Source organism: Manis pentadactyla, chromosome 10 (genome assembly GCF_030020395.1).
Source record: "Manis pentadactyla isolate mManPen7 chromosome 10, mManPen7.hap1, whole genome shotgun sequence".
Lineage (NCBI taxonomy): Eukaryota > Metazoa > Chordata > Mammalia > Pholidota > Manidae > Manis > Manis pentadactyla.
The window spans coordinates 113,902,256-113,926,152 of record NC_080028.1 but is presented as its reverse complement, the minus strand read 5'-3'; the positions used below and the strand labels follow the sequence as shown (position 1 = coordinate 113,926,152).

Sequence of the window (23,897 nt, the reverse complement as noted above, 5' to 3'; positions counted from 1 at the left end):
CTGAATGGTGTCTGAACTTAGAACAGTGAACAGAGCATATTTGTTGAATAAGTGGATTAATACATCTTAAACACAAGAAAATCCAGAATTTGGGACTATAAAGATATCAAATAGACTTCGTTATTTTCTCCAAAATCAGTTCTTTTTAAGTATCATCAATATACAATCTTATATTGTTTTGAAGTACACAACACAGTGGTTCAAAAGTTACTCATATTATTAAATCCTTCCCCCCAATAGTGCAGTGTCAGTATAGGAAGTTGTTAGAGAATCATTGCCTTTATTCTCCAATCTGTACTACCATCCCCATGACCAACTTATATTGAGATTGGGAATTTTTGTGACTTTAATTCCCTTTACCCTCCTCACCCAACCCCAACCCTTCCTGCATGGTAACCACCAGTCCCTGTTCAGTGTCAATGAGTTTTACTGCTATTCTGTTCATTTTGTTTTGTTTTTATATTCTACAAAGAAGTGAAGTCATATGATATTTGTCTTTCTGCACCTGGCTTATTTCACTTAGCATAAAACCCAATAGATGCATCTGTGTTGTCACAAATTGCAGGGTTTCTTTTTTAATGGCTGAATAATATTCCATTGTGTATATGTACCACTTCTTCTTTATCCATCATCTATTGATAGACACTTAGGTTGCTTCCATAGCTTGTTTATATGTACCTAATAGTAATAAACATAGGGATGTAAATATCTTTTTGAATCAGGGATTTTGTTTTTTTAGGCAAATTCCTAGAAGTAGAATTATTGGGTCATATGATATTTCAATTTTTAGTTTTTTAAGGAACTGTCATACTGCTTTCCACAGTGGCTGCATCAGTTTACATACCTACCAATAGTGTATGGGGGTTCCCTTTTCTCCACATCTTAGCCGAAACTTGTTATTCCTTGTCTAGTGGCCATTCTGACTGGTATGAGGTTTATATCTCATTATAGTTGTGCTTTGATTTTCCCTGATGATTAGCAATGTGGAGAACTTTTCATGTGCCTCTTGACCATCTGTATTTTTCTCTGGAAAAATTCTCTTCCAGTCCTCTGCCCATTTTTTAACTGAGTTATTTGTTTTTTTTTGGTTTTGAGGTGTATGAGTTCCTTATGTATTTTGTATGTTAATGCTTTATCAGGTAAATCATTTATGAATATATTCTCCCATACTGTAGGTTGCCTCTTTGTTCTGCTCATGGCGTCCTTTATTGTACAGAAGATTTTTAGTCTGATGTGCCACTTGTTCATTTCTGATTTTGTTTCCCTTGCCCAAGGAGATGTGTCCAGGAAAATATTGCTCATGTTAATGTTCAAGAGAGATTTGCCTGTTTTCTACTATTAGTTATATGGTTTCATATCTTACATGTAGGTCTTCAATCTATTTTGAGTTTACTTTTGGGTATGGACTTAGACAGTAACTCCATTTCATTCTCTTGAATGTAGCTGTCCAGTTCTTCCAACACCAGGTATTGAAGAGACTGTCTTTTCCCCACTGTATATTCATGTCTCCTTTATTGTATATTAATTGACCACATGTGAATGAGTTTATATCTGGGCTCTCTCTTCTATTGATCTATGGGTCTGTTCTTGTGCCAGTACCATACTATTTTTATTACTTTATCTTTGTAGTATAGCTTGAAGTCAGTGAGTGTCATACCCCAAGCTTTGTTCTTTCTGAGGATTGTTTTATCTATTCAGGGTCTTTTGTAGTTCCATATGAATTTCACTGTTATTTGCTGTAGGTCATTGGAAATTTGATACAGATTGTATTGAATCTGTAAATTGCTTTGGGCAGGATGGCCATTTTGATGATGTTAATTCTTCCTATCCATGAGCATGGGGTAGATTTCCATTTATTGGTGTCTTCTGTAATTACTCTCATGAGTGTCTTATAGTTTTCAGAGTACAGGTCTTTCAACTCTGTGGTTATGTTTATTCCTAGGTAGTTTATTCTTTTTGATGCAGTGGTAAATGGATTTGTTTTCATGATTTCTCTTTCTGCTAGTTTGTTATTAGTATATAAGAACACAACAGATTTTGGTGTATTGATTTTATATCTTACAACTTTGCTGAATCTAGTTATTAGTTATCATAGTTTTTTTGGTGGGGTCTTTAGGATGTTTCAGTATGTAATGTCATGTCATCTGCAAATAGTGACAATCTAACTTCTTCCTTACTAATTTGGATGCATTTTTTTCCTTTATCTTGTCTAGGACATCCAGTACAATGTTGAATAAAAGTGGTGAGAGTGGACATCATTTTATTCAAGGGAAGGCTTTCAGTTTTTCACCATTGTGTATCGTATTAACTGTGGGTTTGTCATATATGGCCTTTATTATGTTGAAGTACATACCCTCTATAGCCATTTATTTTAGTTTTTATCATGAATGGATGTCAAATTTGGTCAAATGATTTTTCAGCATTTATTGAGATGATCATGTGGTTTTTATCCTTCTTTTTATTAATGTGATATATTATGTTGATTTATTTATGAATATTGGACCATGCTTGCTTCCCTAGAACAAGTCTCACTTGGCTGTGATGGATGAACCCTTTGATACATTGTTTAATTTGGTTTGCTAAGATTTTATTGAGGATTTTTGCATCTGTAGTTATCAGAGATATTAGTGTGTAATTTTTTGTGTAGTGTCTTTGTCTTTTTTTGGTATTACAGTGATGCTGGCCTCATAGAATTAGTCTAGAAGTATTTCCTCCTCTTCTACTTTTTGGAATACACTAAGAAGGATGTGTATTATCTCTTTAAATGTTTGGTAGAATTCAGCTGTGAAGCCATCTGGTTCCAGATTTTTGTTGGGACTTTTTTGATTACCAATTGAATTTCATTACTGGTAACTATTCTGTTCAGATTTTCTGTTTCTTCCTGGGTCAGTCTTGGAAGGTATTATTTTTCTAGGCATTTGTCCATTTCTTCTAGGTTGTCCAATTTATTGGCATGTCACTTTTCATAGAATTCTCTTATAATTCTTAGTATTTTTGTGGGATCTGTTGTGACTATACCTTTTTCATTACTGATTTTATTTGTGTACTCTCTCTTTTTTTGTTGATATATCTTCCAAGGTGGTAGTCTGTTTTGTTTATTTTCTCAAAGAACCATAACTTGGTTTTGTTGAATTTTTTCTATTTTTTCTCTATTTTATTTATTTCTGCTCTGATATTTATTATGTCTCTACTTCTACTAATTTGAGTTTCATTGTTCTTTGTTTTCTAGTTCCTTTAATTGTGAGCTTAGACTAGTTATTTGGGGTTTTTCTTGTTCCTTGAAGTAGGCCAGTACTGCTATATATTTCCCTCATAGAATTGCTTTAGGGACATCCCACAAACTTTGGACTGTGAATGTTTGTTTTTTTTTCTCTCCATGTATTGCTTGATTTCTGTTTTGATTTGTTTATTGATCCATTGATTATTTAGAAGTATGCTGATTAGCCTTCATGTGTTTGTGGGCTGTTTTGCTTTCTCTGTGTAATTTATTTCTGTTTTCATACCATTGTGTTCTGAGAAGCTGCTTGATACAATTTCAATCTTCTTAAATTTATTGAAGATCTTTTTGTGGCCTAGTATGTGATCTATTCTGGAGAATGTTCCATGTACACTTGAGAGAAATGTGTATCCTGCTGCTTTTGGGTGGACAGTTCTGTAGAAATCTGTTAAATCCATCTGATCTAATGTGTTGTTCAGTGCCTCTGTTTCCTTATTTACTGTCTGGTTGATTTGTCTATTGATGTGAGTGGTGTGTGTCTTACAAGAATGAGTTCTAGTGTATTTCCCCCTTTATTCTGTTAGTATTTGTCTTGCTTATTTAGGTTATCCTATGTTGGGTGCATAGGTATTTATAAAGGTTATATCCTCTTGTGGACTGACCCCTTCATCATTATGTAATGTCCTCTTGTTACTTTCTTTGTTTTTGAAATGTATTTTGTCTGATAAAAGTACTGCTACTCCTTCTTTATTCTCCCTATTATTTTCATGAAATATCTTTTTCCATCCATTCACTTTCTGTCTGAGTATGTCTTTGAAATGAGTCTCTTGTAGGCAGCATATAGATGTATGGTTTTTTAAATTCATTCTGCCACTCTATGTCTTTTAAGTCATGCATTCAGTCCATTTACATTTAAGGTAATTATTGACAGATATGTACTTTTGCCATTTTATTAATTATTATCTGGTTGTTTTTGTAGTTCCTGTCTTTTCCTTTCTTCCTCTCTTATACTCTTGTTATTTGATGGTTTTCTTTAGAGTTTTGATTGGACTTCTCTTTTTAAATTTTTTGTTTATCTAAAATCAGCTTTAGGTTTGTGGTCACCATAAGGTTCATGGATAGCTTCCTAACTATATCACAATCTATATTAAGTTGATGACCACTCTGTTTCAAACACAATCTAAAAATACTTCTTACTTATTGTTTCCTCCTCCACACTTTATGTATTAGATATCATAATCTGTACTTTTTACGAGTTATTGGTTTTACTGCTTTTGTTTGGCCTTATTTTGTTTTTATTTCATACTTGCTTGGTAATTGATTGGTCTACTACCTTTACTGTGGGTTTATTTTCACTGGTGAAAACTGTTTAGGCTTAAGAACATTTTCATCTAAGAAGTCCCTTTAACATACCCTGTAATGCTGGTTTAGTGGCTATAAATTCCTTCAGCCTTCATTTATGTGGGAAATATTTAGTCTCTCCTTCCAATTTGAATGATAATCTTGCTAGGTAGATTCTTGGTTTAAGGCCCTTCTGTTTCAATATATGAAATATTTCATGCCACTCCCTCTGGCCTATAAAATTTCTGCTGAGAAGTCTGATGATAGCCTAATAGTGTTTCCCTTATAAGGAATGATTTTTCTCTCTCTGGCTGCCTTCAATATCTTCTCCTTATACTTTATCTTTGCCATTTTAATTATTATATGTCTTGGTGTTGTCTTCCTGGGGTTCCTTTTGTTAAGAGCTCTCTGAGCTTCCAGGATCTGGGTGTCTATTTTATTCCCCAGATTAGGGAAATTTTTAACAATTATTTCTTCAAAGAGACTTTCTACCCTTTTGTCTCTCTCTTCTCTTTCTAGTATCCCTATTATGTGAATATTGTTTCATTTGGAATTGTCACACAGTTCTCTTTACATCCTTTCATTTCTGGAGATTGTTTTATCTCTCTGTTCCTCAGCTTCATTGTTTTCCTGTTTGCTAATTTCACTTCATGGATTGTCTGCTCTACCTGCAGCAATCTATTACTCATTCCCTCCATTGTATATTTCATTTCAATTACTGTTTTCTTCAGCTTTGAATGTCTCTTTTTCAACTCTTCTATCTCTGTTTTAGTCCTCCCTGAGATCATCAATAGTTTTCTGCAGATCAGTGAGCATATTTATTACTGTTATTTTGAAATCTTTATCAAGAAGATTGGTGATCCGCATTTCATTTAGCCCTCTTTATGGTGTCTTATCTTGTACTTTTGTTTGGAACATATTCCTTTGCTCCTCATTTTGTCAGCACTTCTGTGTTTCATCCTTTGTATTAGATGGGTCTACTATGCTTCCTGGTCTAGAGAGTAATGACTTTGTGAGGAAGATGTCCTGTAGTGTCCAGAATCTCAAGACTCTCCTTTCCAGTACTTGGTTCTCCTTTGTCATGGAGTCCCAGTTACTGCTGGTGAGCTGTAGGCTGCGCCACCTCCCTGTCTGTTTGCCAGTAGTAGTGTATCTTTGTCTACTGAAGAAGGCAGTTTCCCTCAGCTGGCCCAATGTGAGAAGAGCAGGGGCACTTCTGCTGGGATCATTGTGGACAGGACACCCTTTGCCTGCCCAGCAGTGGTTGTGGTGCTGCTGGGCTAATGGGGTGAGCAGCATGGCTACACAGTTCTGGGATGTTCGTGCAGCTCCAATGTGGTGGCAGGGCACATAGGCATATGGTCACAATGTGTGAGCAAGTATGCAGTACACTGGTCTGGCCACCCTTGAGGAAGGAGCACTCGGAGTTGGCTATGTCCAGTGCCTGTCTTTTGGAGCAGAAACAGAGGCAAGAAAGTTGGGAAAGCTTCCCTCTGCCTCCATGCAGTGAAGTCTGATGCTTCTGGGTCAATTGGGTGGGTAGGTTTTCAGAGAAGCACCTTACAGCTGAGCCACCAGTGAGGGGAATGGAGCATTTGGGGGCTTCCACAAGTGCCCAACCTGTTAGACCCAGCAGGGCTGATGATGTGTCTTCCACCAGCCCTTTCTCCTGTAGAGAGAGCTGTCCACTTCTTGCCACTCTAGCACCCCTCCTACTGCTGGAAAACCTTTAAACCACCACCCCTGTTTTGTGTCTCAGTGGGACCATGGGAATATGCCTGTCCTCCACAAGTGACTAGAGTTTCAGCCTCATAGAGTGCTCCAGCTCTTCCTGGTGTCCAGCCCTGCTAATCACCAGAATCCAGTGCAGTGTGGACTCGTGAACCCAGAGCAGATCTCCAGGTCTAGGTGTGCAGAGTCCCCTCCCCATTCTGTTCTTCCTACTTCCACTTGTGTGCTGAGGACCCAGTTGATCACAGCTCTTGCCACTTCACCCTTCTCTGTGTGGTCCTCGCTCCTTCCCCAGGTGCAGGTGGTATGCTCAGCAGTCCTCAGGTTGTTTTCAGGGTTAGTTGTATTTTCTGTAGTTGCTTCCTTGGTGTGTGTGTGCTGGGAGAAGTTTCTGCCGTACCTTCCTATTCTGCCATCTTCTCCCCCTTCTCATTTCTCTTAAGAATTACATGTTTCTGTTTATCTCCTGACATCTTAAGTCTTCAAGGGATCAACTATCACTGATGTTTTAACTTTCTTTTAAAAAGAATATCTTACGTCATTTGAACAGCTCAATCTTTTCTTTTCAAAAATGACTTATGTTTTCTATACCCTAGACCTGGAAGTTCTTCCCCCAGCTATCCATGTTGCCGCCTCACTCTCAGCTTCAGGCCTCTACTCAGGAATCACCTAACTCCTAATTAAACTTCACCTCACATACACTTCCCTTTTTTAATTTTCCCTTTTTGCAATTTAAAATATATTATATTTATTGTTGTTTATAGTTTCTTTCCCCAAACAAAAATGAAAGTTTATTGGGGGAAGAATTTCTGCTTTCCCCTCTCCCCACCTGGTTGTATTTCTCTAATGCCTGGTTCATCACCAGTACCCGAAGAATATTTGTGAAATGAATGAATCTCTTCATGCCATCAGAGAAAACAATTGTTCATAGGAAAGGGGATAGGAGAGAGTTGGAATAGAGGGTAGGATCCCAGAGATAATCTGATAGAAAAAAGGAATGAGGACCTTTAAGTTTTCTAGACTGGAAGACTGACCACCACAACCACCACTAGTCCAGTATATGGGATCAGAGCTTTTCAGAGATTGATAAGGTCCAAAAATGATCTCACAGAGGCAAAGTAAAGAACAATGCTTGGAATATTTACTTGGAAATATAATGGATTTGGGAGTGCCTAGAAGCCGTGGGTCAGGCTGTCAGAATCTCAATGAGCAATCAGATATAAATAAAGGTCAAGACAGAGCAATTAGCCAGAAAGCAAGAAGAATACAGATGCCAGAATTTTATTTGAAGCACTTTAGCATATTTAGTCACCTGTTATTCTTCCATCTTCTTCCAGATACATTTTTCCATGGGAATAGTAAACAACCCATTGAACTCTAGGAGAGTTTCTGCTCTTCCATATACCTGAAAAGTTTCTCTCATTGCTCTCTTGTGCATTCTCGGTCATCTTCCAAAAGCCCTACTTAGGTACTGCATGTGCTGTGTGGCTTTCCATGTCATGTGCTCTGTTTACAAAGACACTTTTAGTTGAAAGTGACAGAAAACCAATTGACACATGTTTGAACACAAGGGGGAAATTTTTGGTTAATATTACTGAAAGTTTTGGGGTAAAGATGATTTAGGAATGGCTGGAGTCAAAAAGTAGAAGCAATTCATCAGGTCTCCATCTATTTCTCCATGAACTGATGGCAAATGGCATCCTGATAATATCCTACCAGCTTGCCTCCCATAGTAGAAAGAAAAATATTTCCCCAACCTTCTGCCAGAAATGTCTCAAGGAATACTGATTGCACTGGCTTGGGTCACGTGCCACACATTTTCCATGAGCTCTGGCTCCTGATTGACAGTATCTCTAGGATTAGAACAGGGAAGGAAAATTCCCCAGTGAAAATGAAAGATGTTGTTCCCAAAAAGAATATGAAGGTATGCAAGGCATTTAAAAATAAATGTCAGCAAACACTTGACAAATCACAGTTCATCAGTTAAAATTATTGTGGAAAGTTCATCTTGACCAGAGTTCCATAGGCTTTCAGTGAATTGATAGGCTGCAAATGTATGCAAACTCCACCAATATATGAGTCTCTCCAGGGAGGAGCCTATACTTTAATGAGGATTAAATAGGATTAATAGGATTCCAGAGTGGGTGGGTAGCAGTACGTGGAAAGGAAATGCTGCCTTCCCATTCCCACCCACCCTTAACTTCCCCTGACTTCTTGGAGCCCAAATGCAAAGCTATGTGAGGCAATGTGACAGAGTAGAAAGTATAAAGATAAGGAGTTAACTTTCATTTGATTCTGACTTAGTTCTTAATAAACTCTCTTGATTTTACTTTAATCACTTGTTAAGGGTAGATCATAAAACCTATTTTGCAGATTAAAATAGTTTAGCACAGTGCTTAGCTCATAGTTGGTTTCCAGTACTTTCTTGCAGTTATACCACATTGGGGGTATGAGACAAATACTGCCCGAATGTGATTCTTATTTTTGGTAGGTCATGACATTTAGCATGGGATTTGGGATAGTTTGGTATTCCAGAAAAGTTACTTGGCCCTCCCTCCAGCAGCATTTCCAATCAGTGAGGACCCAGGGAATGTTTTGGGGCTATCCGCTATTTTTTCATTCCATTTGCGATTACGAGCTAGATCTCAAGCCATCTCCTGCATTCACTTCATAAGCCAGATGGAAGAATTCCCTCAAGAGTGATAAATCAAAAACTCAGGAGACCAAGAGATCTCTGAAATAAAAGTGTTTATTTTGTCTCTTTATATGCTAACTAGAAAAAGGACTGAGTCTGGGACAGGAAGTTTATGCTTCACCAGCAGAAAAGGCAGTTAACAGAAACAGTTTGTCTGCCAGACTCAAGAAACAGGGCACATTTATGAGGGGCTCTCAAGGAAACAAGGTTTGTTAATTCATATTGGCTACAGACAAAGAAGGTGGGCTAACCCCAAAGCAGGGAAATTTGGGAGATAGGTGGTTAGTCTATAGAGAAGGCTTGTCGGTTGGTTATCGATGATGGGCAAGCACCGTTCATGTGCAAGAGGGATGCAATGGTCCTGGGACCTTCTAAGTAATTGTTGGAATGACTACACCCAGGAACATGGAGTCTCTGGTTAGCTACAGCTCATGACTATTGTCTTATTACCTTTCCTTTTCTCTCTCTCCTCCCATGCTCCAATCCTTATTTCACTTAATTTTAGGACATCTCAAGCACCTTATCATGTGCTACTTTCAGCCCCAGTGATTTCTAGGTGAGCTTCTCCACCCTTTTGAACACTTTGAAAGAGTGAGCCTAGCTCCTAGAGTTGCATCCATGGGAGACAACCTCTCACTTTGCTCACCGTGAAAGTAAGAATCAAGATTATTAACGTCTACATTAAATCAGATGCTGAAAGCATTTCTTTCATAACTACCCAGGATAATTTGTTATTGGGCAAAAATAGAGTCAATTCATATTAGAGTGGTAGAGAATATAGAGTATTGTATATTCTCCTCTTTCAAAAATCTACTTTGGGGAATTGCTTTTTTTAAAAAAAGGAAGACTTTCCATGTTAGCGATTGAAACTTAGGTCCTTCTTAGATTTTTCATGTATATACATTGTGAAAAACTTAAAGTTTGTCATTTTTTAACGTGGTGGCACAATTATATTTGCATATGGTGTTTTCCATATGAATCTGATATTTTGACTTTTTTTATTAAGGACATTAATTCATCCTTTTACTTAGTCATTCAGTAAACCTTTATAGATGGCCTGCTTTCTTTTAGGGAATAGGATGTATTTGAAATTTACCTGAATTACTAAGAAAATCGAAATTATTCTGTAAACTGAGAGTTAAATTTGGTGTTAAAATATTTTTAAAAAATGTCTCTCTTCACTTCTGAGTAGATTAAATAATGAAAGAGATGTATAGAATTTTTAAATTTATTGTTACCTTTGTTTTAACATTGTTAAGTTATGGGTGTTAATGGAATATTAGCACACAATACTTGAATTTTTTAAAGCTCATAATAAAATTTAATTATGTATTAATGGTATTATAATATTGTTTTATGCAAAAGACAAGATGTTAAGAATGAATGTAAAAATGCTATATCCAGGGACCATTTCATTCTTGTTGTTCCTTTGATGTAATTCATTTCTATGCTAATTAACATAAGAGGCATTCCTCTGAAGGTTCCCAAACACTCAAAATCATTATCTTTTGTTGTTTCTGAATGAATTCGGTTTACATTCTTTATTTTTCCATATCCGTTCAGTATTTAATTCAACACACTTTGATTGAACTGCCTGTATATAATAATAGGTGTTGCTTCCTATGAACATGTTGTTTTCAATAAAGTATTCCTTTTAAAATTACTTTCCTATGAGATATTATTAGGATGTCTGCTAAGGAAACAAGCCAAGTGAGTAAGTAAATAAAGGAATTAAACATTATATTTTAATGAATGAAATACACACAAAAATAAGGAGGGAGATGTCATAATAAGTGCTTGATGACAAGGTACATTCTCTTTGAGGAGTGGTTTCAGCTGTTCTGAAAGCTGAAGTTATGTCAGCTGTGGTCTGAGCTGGGGAAAAATGTTTCAGGAAGGAAAATAAAGATGCCAGTTTAGGGTGGAAAAGACCCAGATATATTTGAGGGACAGGAAAGAGGCCATGTGGCTAAGGGGATCATGTAGGATGATATAGAACGTGTGAAGAAGTTTAAATTTATGCTAAATATGTTCGGAAAGCTAAGGTTCTTTAGAAAGCTGAGGAGTGACATAACTTAAGTTTAAAAGATGAAATCTGGCTGTTTTGTGGATGAAAGATTGTATATGGCCAAAAATGGGCGCAAGAGAGCCAGTTATTAGGTGACTGCATTCCGTAAAAGAAGAGCATTTACAGAATCGTTCTTCACTGTGAAGCGATGCACTTACAAAACGATGTCATGTGCAAACGCCGGAGGTCATATGCAGCACCGCCTGATCTCGTGAACATGTGGTGGTGGATCTGGGCAAACAATGGCAGGCAGCAAGATAAGCCCCAACCTACTGGTGTCTTTTGTTTATTTGGTGATTATTGGTCTGTGTGACATACTAGTCTCATAATTTCAACATAAGTTTTTTATGATCACTGTTTATTCTGTATTAAATACTGTGAATATTGATTTCCCTTAGAGCCAATACTGATTTAATATCTGAGTTGATAATACAAAATTTGCCATGAAATAAAAAATTACAGTATTAGTGTCTTGTAAAAAACTTTCAAAATAATATGTATACATAGCAAATATATTTTTAAAACATCATTTTTAAATTGCTAGAATGCTGTTTTCTACTCTGTATCTAAGATCACTTAAACTAAACGTATCTGAGATATTTTTTAGTTGAAAGTATAACGTCTGTGAAACAACTGAAAATTTGCAAGGATTTATTTTTGCCTTCCGAGAATTTGTTTTTTTGTAAATTAACTATATTTGGACTAGCAGTGCTAAGATAATGGCCCTTAAAACATAATGACAGTAAGAATAATTTAATTTGAAGTGCTCATGAGAGTGCCGCAAAATTATTTTTCAGCTTATGTATTTGCTTGTTTTAAAATTGCAGCTGTGCTATTTCTTAGTACAAATGAATGTGCTCATAATTAGTCTTCACCCTTCAATCTTTTCACTCATGTTTTTTTATACTGTAAAAATAGAGACCAATATGAATTCTATCACACTTCACAAATTAATTTAAAAAATAATTTCTGAATTAATAACACATGGATCATGCCATTGATTCACATACATTTTCCAACTAGAATATATTTCTTAATTTCACATTCCTATAAATATTTTAAATATTCAAAATGCTAACCTCAATTTTAATAATATTTTAAATAAGTAAAATTTATTTTCTGATTATTTGTTTGTATTCATTAGTTCTTAATCACATTCAAGTAAATCAGTTCTTTATACTTTATTTTCTGTTTTAGATTTTAAAAGCACAGTACTTTTATTTTGCAGATTGTTGCCTTGCGTGAACAAAATGTTCATATACAAAGAAAAATGGCATCAAGTGAGGGATCCACAGAGTCAGAACATCTTGAAGGGATGGAACCCGGCCAGAAAATCCATGAAAAGGTATGACAAATACAATATACTCTTACGTGGATGGTTACTTGCTGTATCATTTGACAGAAATATGAAATATGAAATCATGTAATAAACAATTTTTGTTTGTTAAAAGTTCATAATGAATTTCCTTTTTACTTTTATTTTGATTCTGTTAAATAATATATGTGTATTTATGCATATGCAGTATATATATTTGAATTCCTCATTACTTGCTATTAACTTAATTCTCTTAAAAATAATTCAATTGCATATGTAATTGAACACATATATAATTGAATAAATATATCTGTATAAATATAGACATACCAATAATATATATCTTGGACTTTTTAAAGTGCAATAACAATAATTTTTATTTATAAGTGGTATTATGTACAATTGGCTACTAAAATGTGGCTTATCACTGCAAACTTTTTTGGTAATCTATTTGACTTAGCATTTTCCATATTTCCCAGGCCCTAGCAGTGCTCTTGTTAATGAGAAATTAAGTAAAAGGATATCTGGAGTAATGGGATGTTTACTGATTTTTAAAAGTCAGTGATTCTGCTTTGGGGTGAGGCTTATACCCAAGCCAAGGAAACCAGCCATCCCTTTGGCCTTTTGTTGTCCTTGAACTACTTGTTACCAGCCCAAGGGGGAGAGGTCAGTTGCTGGTAGGTCTGAAATCAGATAAAGATTATGTAGACATTTACATATCCTGTATAGGAGATTTAGACAATCTCCCGGATGTTTGCTTTTAACAAGTTATATCTTGGGATGGTTAAGCTCCTTAATCATCAAGACTGCATGAATCAGGTCACGGTGTCATTGTGAATATCAAAATGTTTTAAAGCATAGAGATTAAGAAGTGACTGGACCACCAAACAAACAGCACTAGACTTCCTACCAGAAAACAAATTAAGCACTTTTTTTTTACTTATTCAGTTGAAACAAATGGAGGGACTTCTATTAAAGAACCTGGTATCTTGTTTATACTCTAACAAACCATTTGATGTCTAAAACATTCTTATAGTACTTCTAAGGATTGGATAGTACTCATACATATATTTTTTCCTAATATTATTTCTTTAAGACATAACCCCTAACTATCCAAGCATTATAGAATCTAAGACAGTTAATGGCAGATTAATTTTCAGAAACTGGTTACAGAATTAGGATAAGGACCTATGTATAACTGGTGTTTGTCTCTGTTGGACTGCACAGTTAGAGGTGTGTATGTGGAGGATTTTAAGCAGTTGGTAACCTGAAGTACTGGTCTTTAACTTTCTTTGCCTTCTAGTTCATAGAAAAGGTGTTTCAGCTGTGCCATTGCTAACTCACTTCTCTTCATTATCAAAGTAACTAAATATTTCTAAATATTGTAATTCTTGGCATCCATTTTTTTTTCAATTTCCCAGAATTGTAGGAAGAATGATTTCCAAATGCTTTAGAATAATGATACACTAGTATTGTTTCAGATATCATGCTCTTATCTTCTAATGTGAAACTAAAATATGTCATATATATATATTTTTTTTTAATTAAAAAATAAGTAAACCATGTTTCAATTCATATTACTCCTGAGATGATTCAAAAAATACTCTGAAAGTTTAATTTCTGTCACATTTCTTTGCCTGACATTTTTATCCAGCTTTATTGAGATATAATTGACTTATAACATTGTTTAAATTTAAGGCATACAATATGATTATTCGGTATATGTTTATATTATGAAATGATTACCACAGTAAGGTTACTTAACACATTCATGACCTCTGGCTATGCGTGTGTATGTGTGGCGTGTGTCTGGTAAGAATATTTAAGATTTACATTCTCAGCAACTTTCAAGTTTACAATATTGTTAATTATAGTTCCCACACTGTACTTTAGATTGCTATAACTTATTCATATTCTAACTACTGACATTTATTGATAAAGCATGAAATAATATCCTGATAATCATTTTTATCGTTACATAAACATTTCTAAATGACACACATAAACTTTGTAAAGCTCTCTTCTTTTTCAAAATGATGCCCTATAATACGATTATTTAAAGTTTATCAATACTGTTGAATAGCAAATGTTATAAAATTATAACTTAAATCCTAATGCATTATTTTTATTGAGAACCATTTAAAAGTATATTCAGAGAAAAAGGGAACATTATTTTGGGGAGTGTCTATGTAATTAAGGTTATCACCATAGGGTGACTGCAGTGCTAGTGTGTAAATTGTAAAATGGTCTTTGGAAGAAAAACACAGAACTATTGTTAGCTACGATGGAACTGTCAGAAAGTGACTTATAAATCCAAGTCACCAGGATTACCCTTTGTTTAGGGCAGTAAAGTTACTTAAATTACATAGACAGGGTGGGTTATTAGCCGACAGGAGATGTTTTATGTCAGTGGCTTGAGAACTCTGTTGACAAAATAGTTGATAAAAATAGTCTCATAAAAGCACACTCTGTAATAGGCCTTATTACTCACAGAAAAGTTGTATAATTGTTATCAACATTAAAAAAAAACGAAAAGAAACAATAAGCTTAACTGAACAAGTTTAAATGTTTCTATGTGCCATAAATTTGATCAGTTGTTCTAGATCAACATAATATTCACAGCATGATACAACTTTCAGAATAAGTTTTACCTCATTAATAGTTCCGTCCTGGGCTCCATAACTTTCTGTTTTACTTTCAGGAGGGGAGTTAATTTGTGAAATTATTTCAATAAACATGCCTCTCTTATAAAGGAGGTAACAATGTTCCTGTCTCATATATTCTGTACTTGCAGTTAGTTTCTACAGCTGCAAATGTTTGTTAAATAATGTGGGTAAGTAGACTGTTAAACAGTGATTGAGATTCAGAAGACAGAGTCCCTGTAATAAATTTACTAAGAAACTAGAGTGAGAAATAAACATTCCCAAATTAATACTGCAAAACATGGTATTGAAATGATATTAAAATCTAAAGGAGAGACATCCCTGTAATAAATTTACTAAGAAACTAGAGTGAGAAATAAACATTCCCAAATTAATACTGCAAAACATGGTATTGAAATGATATTAAAATCTAAAGGAGAGACATTCATTGTGATGGGTGGTGTTAGAGAGACAGAATTGGAAGAGTGATTTGTTTGAAGTCAGACCTGGATTCAAATCTCTTCTCTGCCAGTTTTACTAGCTGTGTGACCTTACACTTTAACCTCCCTGAGCATCAGATACAGGTAAGTAGTCAAACCTAACTTACAGCTTTGCTGTAAAGAACAGAAACACTGACTATGAGTGACAAAATTCCTGGCCTTTTGATTACAAGCAATAAGTGGGGTGGTTATCATGTTTATTAATACTGTGTTTTCATGGTCATTGATTTTTCAATAAATATTTAGTGGCGACCTTATTGAAGGTGCTAAGAACTAGGTCCTATTCTAGGTGGTTGAGGTGCAATAATGAACAAGACAGATAAGGGTATGGGCTGCAAGCAACCACATAACAGGGAGTGAATATGATCAAAGAGCAAGTGCAAGACAGATAGGGAGGAGGTTAAACAGACATGGCAAGGAAGAACTTTTTTTGGAGGGCTTAAACCAGGACCTGAAAGAGAACAGGGATTCAGCAATATGGAAGAGCTTAGAGAGCATTTGAAGCAAAGGAAACACTAAGTGCAGATGCACCAAGGGTGGCAAAGAGCTTCTTTGGCACATTCTTGGGAAGGAAGGATGACAGGGTAACTTAGAGCCTAGTGGTCAGGGACAAGAGCAGGATGAGGAAGGACAGAGCAGTGAGCAAAGGCCAGATCATTTAACTTCTTGCAAGGAGTCCAGTTTTAGTCTCAGAGCAACAGGGGGACATAGAAATGTTTTCACTGTGAAAGCATCCTGATTAGATTCTTAAAAAAATAGTTTGCACTAAAATTGTATATCCGTTTGTCATTTTTTTCACACATCAGACTTACAAATTAGGTAGAGATTTTCCTTTTCCTAATTTTACAGATCACCAAATGAAGCTTGCTTAGAAAGATTACATGAGTTACTTGACCAGAATAGGACAAGAGCCCTTGGTCTTCTCACCTCCAGACAATATTATGCCATTACATACCTTCAAGCCAGGATGATTTCTCTAGGTTTTACTGTTGATTTTTTAAAAATTCATTCTAACCTAATCTTATTTTTTCTGATCTTTTAGTCTGTCATAATTACACAATTTTTCTAAAATGGATTATTTTATTCTATTCAAGAGTGAGCTTTTTAAAAAGCTCTGTATTTCCTGCAACTGCTCCCTGTTATTTATTTTTTACTTTGAACAGATCCTCCAAGGAAATACCATTCAAAATTTTTGACCGCTACAAATATTGTTCTGAAACATGAGCAAGAGGGGCCCATGACCTAGGTCCAAACTTCAGTGACCCTTGCTCTGGTCTTCTATGTCCCTCTCTTTGGGATGAGGTGAAATTGCACCTCTGAGCCATACCGCCACCCCTTCTTGACCATGTGCCAAGTACCTGGGGAGACTTTCCAACCAAGCAGACATTTGCCTGCTGCCAGGTCCTTTCCAGCTTCACCCAGGAGTAGTATCTAAGCCCGCCTGCACTCTAGTGCTCCCAGTCATGCTTCGAATGAAGGATGGCCAAGGGGTACCTGTTCACTGGCCTTACACAGTTTGAAAGTACTGGTGGGGGGATTGGCTTAAAGATGGCAGTGTGAGAGGTGAGACAGAAACCTTCTCCCAAAACAACATATAATATGAAAATATAGCAAATACAACTAATCCTGAAAGAACAACAGGAAAGGAGGTTGTGACAGGCTGCCTACATCTGGGGAATAAAGCAATCCTCATGGAAAAGGGTCAAGTACCAAAACCATAATCCAGCAGGACCCAAGCCCTTCAGCCACCCCAGCAAAATGGTGGGAGGAAGAGAAATGGAGTGGGGAGGGGGTGGAAGCCTAGGGCTGCTGAACACCCAGCCCTGGAGATCTGCTCTGGGAGCACAAACGTATATTACATGGTACTCTGGAGATTAGTGGGGTTGGAAAGCTAAGACAGGCAGAATACTTGGAGATACTGACATTCCAACTGCTTGTGGAAACAGGTACCCACAACCAGCCACTCTGGGACAAAAGAAAGACATCCCAACATACCTCACACAAACTGTCTCTACAGTGTATTTTGGAGGGACTGCTATAGATGGAAGTGTTCCTAAGGCTAAATAGCTGTAACCAGAGAAAATAAAACCACAGTAAGGAAGTAGACCAATTAATTACTAAGCAAATGCAAAATTAAATCAGCTGCCCCCAAAGTCAGTCAAGGGATAGAAGAAGAGTACAGAATATGACACCTAATATATCAAGAATGGAGGAGGAAGAAAAAGGATGAAAAAGGAAGACCTTTAGATTGTGTTTGTAATAGCATACTAAGTGAGTTAAGTTAGAATATTTGGTAGTAAAGAAGCTACCCTTGAACCTTTGGTAACCACAAATCTAAAGTCTGCAACAGCAATAAGTACATATCTATCAATAATCACCTTAAATGTAAATTGTCTCAATGCACCAATCAAAAGACATACAGTTACTGGATGCATCCATATGCTGCCTATAAGAGACTCACTTCAAACCCAAAGACATACACAGACCAAAAGTGAAGGGATAGAAAAAGATATTTCATGTAATTTATAGGGAGAAAAAAGCAGGAGTTGCAGTGCTTGTATCAGACAAAATAGATTTCAAAACAAAGAACGTAACAAGAGATGAAGAAGGACATTAAATGATGATAAAAGGGTCAGTCTGACAAAGGATGTAACCATTATAAATATCTATGCACCCAAAATAGGAGCACCTAAATATGTAAAAAAAAATACTAACAGAATCAAAGCGGAAAATAGAGTGCAACACATTCATGTTAGGAGACTTCAACACACCACCCACTCCAAAGGACAGATCAACCAGAAAGAAAATAAGTAGGAAGACAAAGGCATTGAACAATATATTAAAACAGATGGACCTAGTGGACATCTATAGAATACTCCATCCAAAAGCAGCAGGATAAACATTCTTCTCAAGTGCACATGGAACATTTTCAAAAAGAGATCATATACTAGGCCACAAAAAAAGCCTAAGTAAATTCAGAAGGATTGAATTTGTACTAACCAGCTTGTCAGACCACAAAGGTATGAAACTAGAAATAAATTATGCAAAGAAAAAAATGCCCACAAACATCATGGAGGCTTAACAACGTGCTACTAAATAACCAAAGGATCAATGACCAAATAAAAACAGAGGTCAGGCAATATATGGAGACAAATGACAACAGTAACTCAACACAGCAAAATCTGTGGGACACAGTGAAGGCCGTGCAAAGAGGGAGGTATAGAGCAATACAGGCCTATCTCAGGAAAGAAGAACAATGCCTTATGAACAGTCTAAACCCACAATTAATGAAACTAGAAAAAGAATAACAAAAAAGACCCAAAGTCAGTAGAAGAGAGACAGAATAAATAACAGAAAATAAATAAATAAATTTGAGAAGAATAAAACAACAGAAACAATTAATGAAAACAGGAACTGGTTCTTTGAGAAAATAAACAAAATAGATAAACCTCTAGCCAGACTTACCAATGAAAAAGGAGAGTCTATACACATAAACAGAATCAGAAATGAGAAAGGAAAAATCACTAAGGACACCACAGAAATACAAAGAATTATGAGAGAATACTATGAAAGTCTATATGCTATCAAACTGGATAACCTAGAAGAAATGGAAAACTCTAGAAAAATACAAACTCCCAAGACTGACCAAGGAAGAAACAGAAAATCTAAACAGACCAATTACCAAGCAATGAAACTTAATCGGCAATCAGAAAACTACTCAAGAACAAAACCGACCAGATGGATTTACCACTGAATTTTATCAGACACTTACAGAAGACATAATACCCATTCTCCTTAAAGTTTTTCAAGAAATAGAAGAAGAGGAAATACTTCCAAACTCATTCTATGAAGCCAGCATCATTCTAATACCAAAACCAGGCAAAGACATCACAAAGAAAGAAAATTACAGACCAATATCCCTGATGAACATAGATGCAAAAATACTCAAGAAAATATTAGCAAACCAAATTCAAAAATACATCAAGAGGATCATATACCGTGACCAAGTGGGATTCATCCCAGGGATGCAAGGATGGCACAACATTCAAAAATCCATCAACATCATACACTATATCAATAAAAAGGACAAAATCCACATGATCATCTCCATAGATGCTGAAAAAACATTCGACAAAATTCAACATTCATTCATGATAAACACTCTCAACAAAATGGGTATAGAGGGCAAGTACCTCAACATAATAAAGGCCATATATGACAAACCCACAGCCAACATTATACTTAATGATAAGAAGCTGAAGGCCTTTCCTTTAAGATCAGGACCAAGACAAGGATGCCAACTGTCTCCACTTTTATTCAACATAGTTCTGGAGGTCCTAGCTTTGGCAATCAGACACACAAAGAAACAAAAGGCATCCAGATTGGTAAGGAAGAAGTCAAACTGTTACTTTTTGCAGATGACATTATATTTTACATTAAAAAAACCCTAAAGAATCCACTCCAAAACTACTAGAACTAATAACTGAATTCAGCAAAGTTGCAGGATACAAAATCAATGCACAGAAATCTGTTGCATTACTGTATACTAATGATGAACTAACAGAAAGAGAAATCAGGAAAACAATTCCATTTATAATTGCATCACAATAATGAAATACCGAGGAATAAACCTCACCAAGGAGGTGAATGACCTATACCACGAAAACTACAAGATACTGATGAGAGAAATTAAAGAGAACACTAATAAATAGATGTACATCCTGTGCTATTGGATAAGAAGAATTAATATTGTTAAAAGTGGCCATCCTGCATAAAATAATCAATAGATTCAATGCAATCCCTATCAAAATACCAACAGCATTCTTCCACGAACTAGAGCAAATAGTTCTAAAATTCATATGGAACCACAAAAGACCCCAAAAAGCCAAAGCTATCCTAAGAAGTAAGAATAAAGCTGAAAGAATTACTCTCCCAGACTTCAAGCTCTACTACAAAGCTACAGTAATCAAGACAATTTGGTACTGGCACAAGAACAGAGCCATAGATCAATGGAACAGAATAGAGAGATACAAACCAATGCATATATAGCCAATTAATATGTGATAAAGGAGCTATGGATATACAATGGGGAAATGGGAGAGAATAGAGAGATAGATCAATGGAACAGAATAGAGAAATATAAACCCACAGGTATATGACCAATTAATATAAGATAAAGGAACTATGGATATACAATGGGGAAATGACAGCCTCTTCAACAACTGGTGTTGGCAAAACTGGACAGCTACATGTAAGAGAATGAAACTGGATTATTGTCTAACTCCATACACAAAAGTAAATTCGAAATGGGTCAAACACCTGAATGTAAGTCATGAAACCATAAAACTCTTAGAAGAAAATATAGGCAAAATCTCTTGAATATATAAACATGAGCAACTTTTTCCTGAACACACCTCCTCAGGCAAGGGAAACAAAAGCAAAAATGGGACTACATCAAACTAAAAAGCTTCTGTATAGCAAAGAACACCATCAATAGAACAAAAAGGCATCCTACGGTATGGGAGAATATATTCATAAATGACATATCCAACAAGGGGTTAACTTACAAAATATATAAAGAACTCACACACCTCAACACCCAAAAAGCAAATAACCCAATTAAAAAATGGGCGGAGGATATGATCAGACATTTCTCTAAAGAAGAAATTCAGAAGACCAACAGGCACATGAGAAAATGCTCCACATCACTAATCATCAGGGAAATGCAAATTATAACCACAATGAGTTGTCATTTAGGATGGCCAATATTGAAAAGACAAGGAACAACAAATGCTGGTGAGGATGTGGATAAAAGGGAACCCTCCCACCCTGCTGGTGCAAATGTAAATTAGTTCAGCTGTTGTGAAAAGCAGTGTGGAGATTCCTCAACAAACTAAAAATAGAAATACCACTTGACTCAGTAATTCCCCTTCTAGGAATTTACTCCAAGAAATCAGGATCTCAGATTCAAAAAGACACATGCATCCCTATGTTTATCACAGCAGTATTTACATTAGCCAAGATTTGGAAGCAGCCTAAGTGTCCATCAGCAGATGAATGGATAAAGAAGAGGTGGTACATATACACAATGGAATATTATTCAACCTTAAGAAGAAAACAAATCCTACCATTTACAACAACATGAGTGGAGCTAGAGGGTATTATGCTCAGTGAAATAAGCCAGGTGGAGAAAGACAAGTGCCAAATGATTTCACTCATTTGTGGAGTATAACAATGAAGCAAACCTGAAGGAACAAAGGACAGCAACAGACTGTACACTCTAAGAAAGGACTAGCAGTTACCAAAGGGGAGGGGTGGGGGAGGACAGGTGGAGAGGGAGGGAGAAGGGGATTGAGGGGCATTATGGTTGGCACACCTGGTGTGTGTGGGATCACGGGGAAGGCAGTGTAGTACAGAGAGAAGACAAGTAGTGACTCTGTGGCATCTTATTACACTGATGGACAGTGACTGCAATGGAGTGTGGGGGAAACTTGTTAATATGGGTAAACGCAGTAACTAAAATATTGCTCATGTGAAACCTGCATAAGAGTGTATGTTAATGATACCTTAATTTTAAGAAAAAAGAAAGGAAGAAAGTACTTCTGAGGTTGTTTACAATATACAGGCAAAAACAGATCACTGTTCTGGAAAGATCTGAGACTGGGAAGAGAAGGGTGCAGGCTACATACAGTCTAGGCACCGTACCTGGGTAACTAAATTCTGGCTGGAAACTTAGAGCACACAGAATTGTTCATTCCAATCTGCTCTAAAAGTCAGTGTGAAGGAACTTTCAAGAAGGATTCTGTTATATTTTTATTTGAGAGTCTTTTAGTTTGATTTAAAATTATTAAGTATTTAAACTTAAGGTATGTGGGTCTCTTTGTCCTTTTGCCCTGGCTGCACAAATACTAGGTACTTACCTTTCTGCCATCCACTGTAAAAACACAATGTAATATCAACCTTCTATTCTGCACATATATGTGCTTATGTATGTATACATCTGTGTGCAAAACTGAAACAGATCTCACAAAACAGTAATTACAGTTTACTATGTGCAAAGCTTTTGGTGTCTCTTACTCATCAGTGATGCAGGCATTACGTTAGTTCTTCACAGAGCTGAGGGTGAATGAGGTGGCCAGACTTTCAGTGACTGCACATGTGAGACACCTCCTGGGCATGTGAGGCCCTTTCCAAGCTGGCCGACCTGTTCTCATCTCTCAAGCTTCTTTGCTTGCCATCCCACTTTGAACGTGGGTGCTCTGAATGAACCAAGCTATTCTTCCCCTTTCAGAATTGTTGCTCTTATTATTCTCCCCTCTTAGAATCTGACTTAAATTCATAACATAATGACTAAAACAACAGTAATATGTAAATGTGCAAGCTGAATAAACATAAAATTAGAAATAGATTTTTGTTTGCAGTTTTTCAGTTCTTTAGTTCCTGCTGGATAGGCAGAAGAATTATAACCAAAAATTTCATAAAACAAGATGGAGAATCAGGAGCAAAAATAATCCTCAGATCAAAAAATATCTAGTAATTGTGTAATGCTTATGTTATAGAATATTGTGCATGATGGACATTGAGCTGAAGTGTTAGAAAAGAAGGAATATGGGATGTACTTTTACCAAAATTAAGGGTTTTGTGGATTTCTAGCATTGCAAGGATGTATTTTAGACCGAAGCACCCCACCTATTACAAAAATAGGCACTTAGAAAAAGTTGATAGAGCTGTATTAGCGATATGATCCTCAATAGCATGAGGATTTTATTTTATCATGCTATTGTGCCATACTATGAAATACCTTAGTACAGAGATTCTGCATCATCTCACACAAGCCTTTTAGCTGTACACTTAGATATACCACATTTCTATTTAAAAATACTAGTAAACATCATTTACCACAAATGCCAGTCTTAAAAGCCTCAGTTAAATTCTAGCTGAAAGCCATCTTCCATAGAGATGTCTCTAGTATATTAACTGTATTTTGCCCATTTTTATATCCCTTCTTCATTACATATCAACTACTTCCAACAACTGTTCTTCCAAATATTCAGTCTTTGTCAACCCTGGCTTGTTTTATGCATCATTGATTAAGCCTCAATTTATTCTCTATATCAAACATAATTATCATTTGGATCTATTTACATCTGAATAGTCCTAAAGGAGTATTTTCTTCTGTGCATTAAACCCATATATAATGATCTAATTTCTCCTAACAACGTGATAATAAAGTGTATACTTCTCTTTTATACTTCGATTGGATTTTCAATCAGTGAAACCCAACATGAAGATGGGGTTTATGAATTTGCCATCTTCGGGTTGGCACACCTTCAGAAATGAGAAGGTCCAGGTATGGCCTTATATACCTGTTGCTGGAGTGGCCGAGAT

General features: G+C 36.0%; 1 protein-coding gene across 5 annotated transcripts in view; it reads left to right on the top strand.

Moving 5' to 3' along the window:
* PPFIA2 (PTPRF interacting protein alpha 2) overlaps positions 1-23,897 on the top strand; it is a 528,118-nt gene that overhangs the window by 373,964 nt on the left and 130,257 nt on the right. For all 5 annotated transcript variants that reach the window (XM_057487534.1, XM_036912361.2, XM_036912337.2 and 2 more), the window contains one exon: positions 12,281-12,397. In XM_057487534.1, coding sequence (XP_057343517.1) covers positions 12,281-12,397 — 117 coding nt within the window. The remainder of the gene's footprint in view (positions 1-12,280; positions 12,398-23,897) is intronic.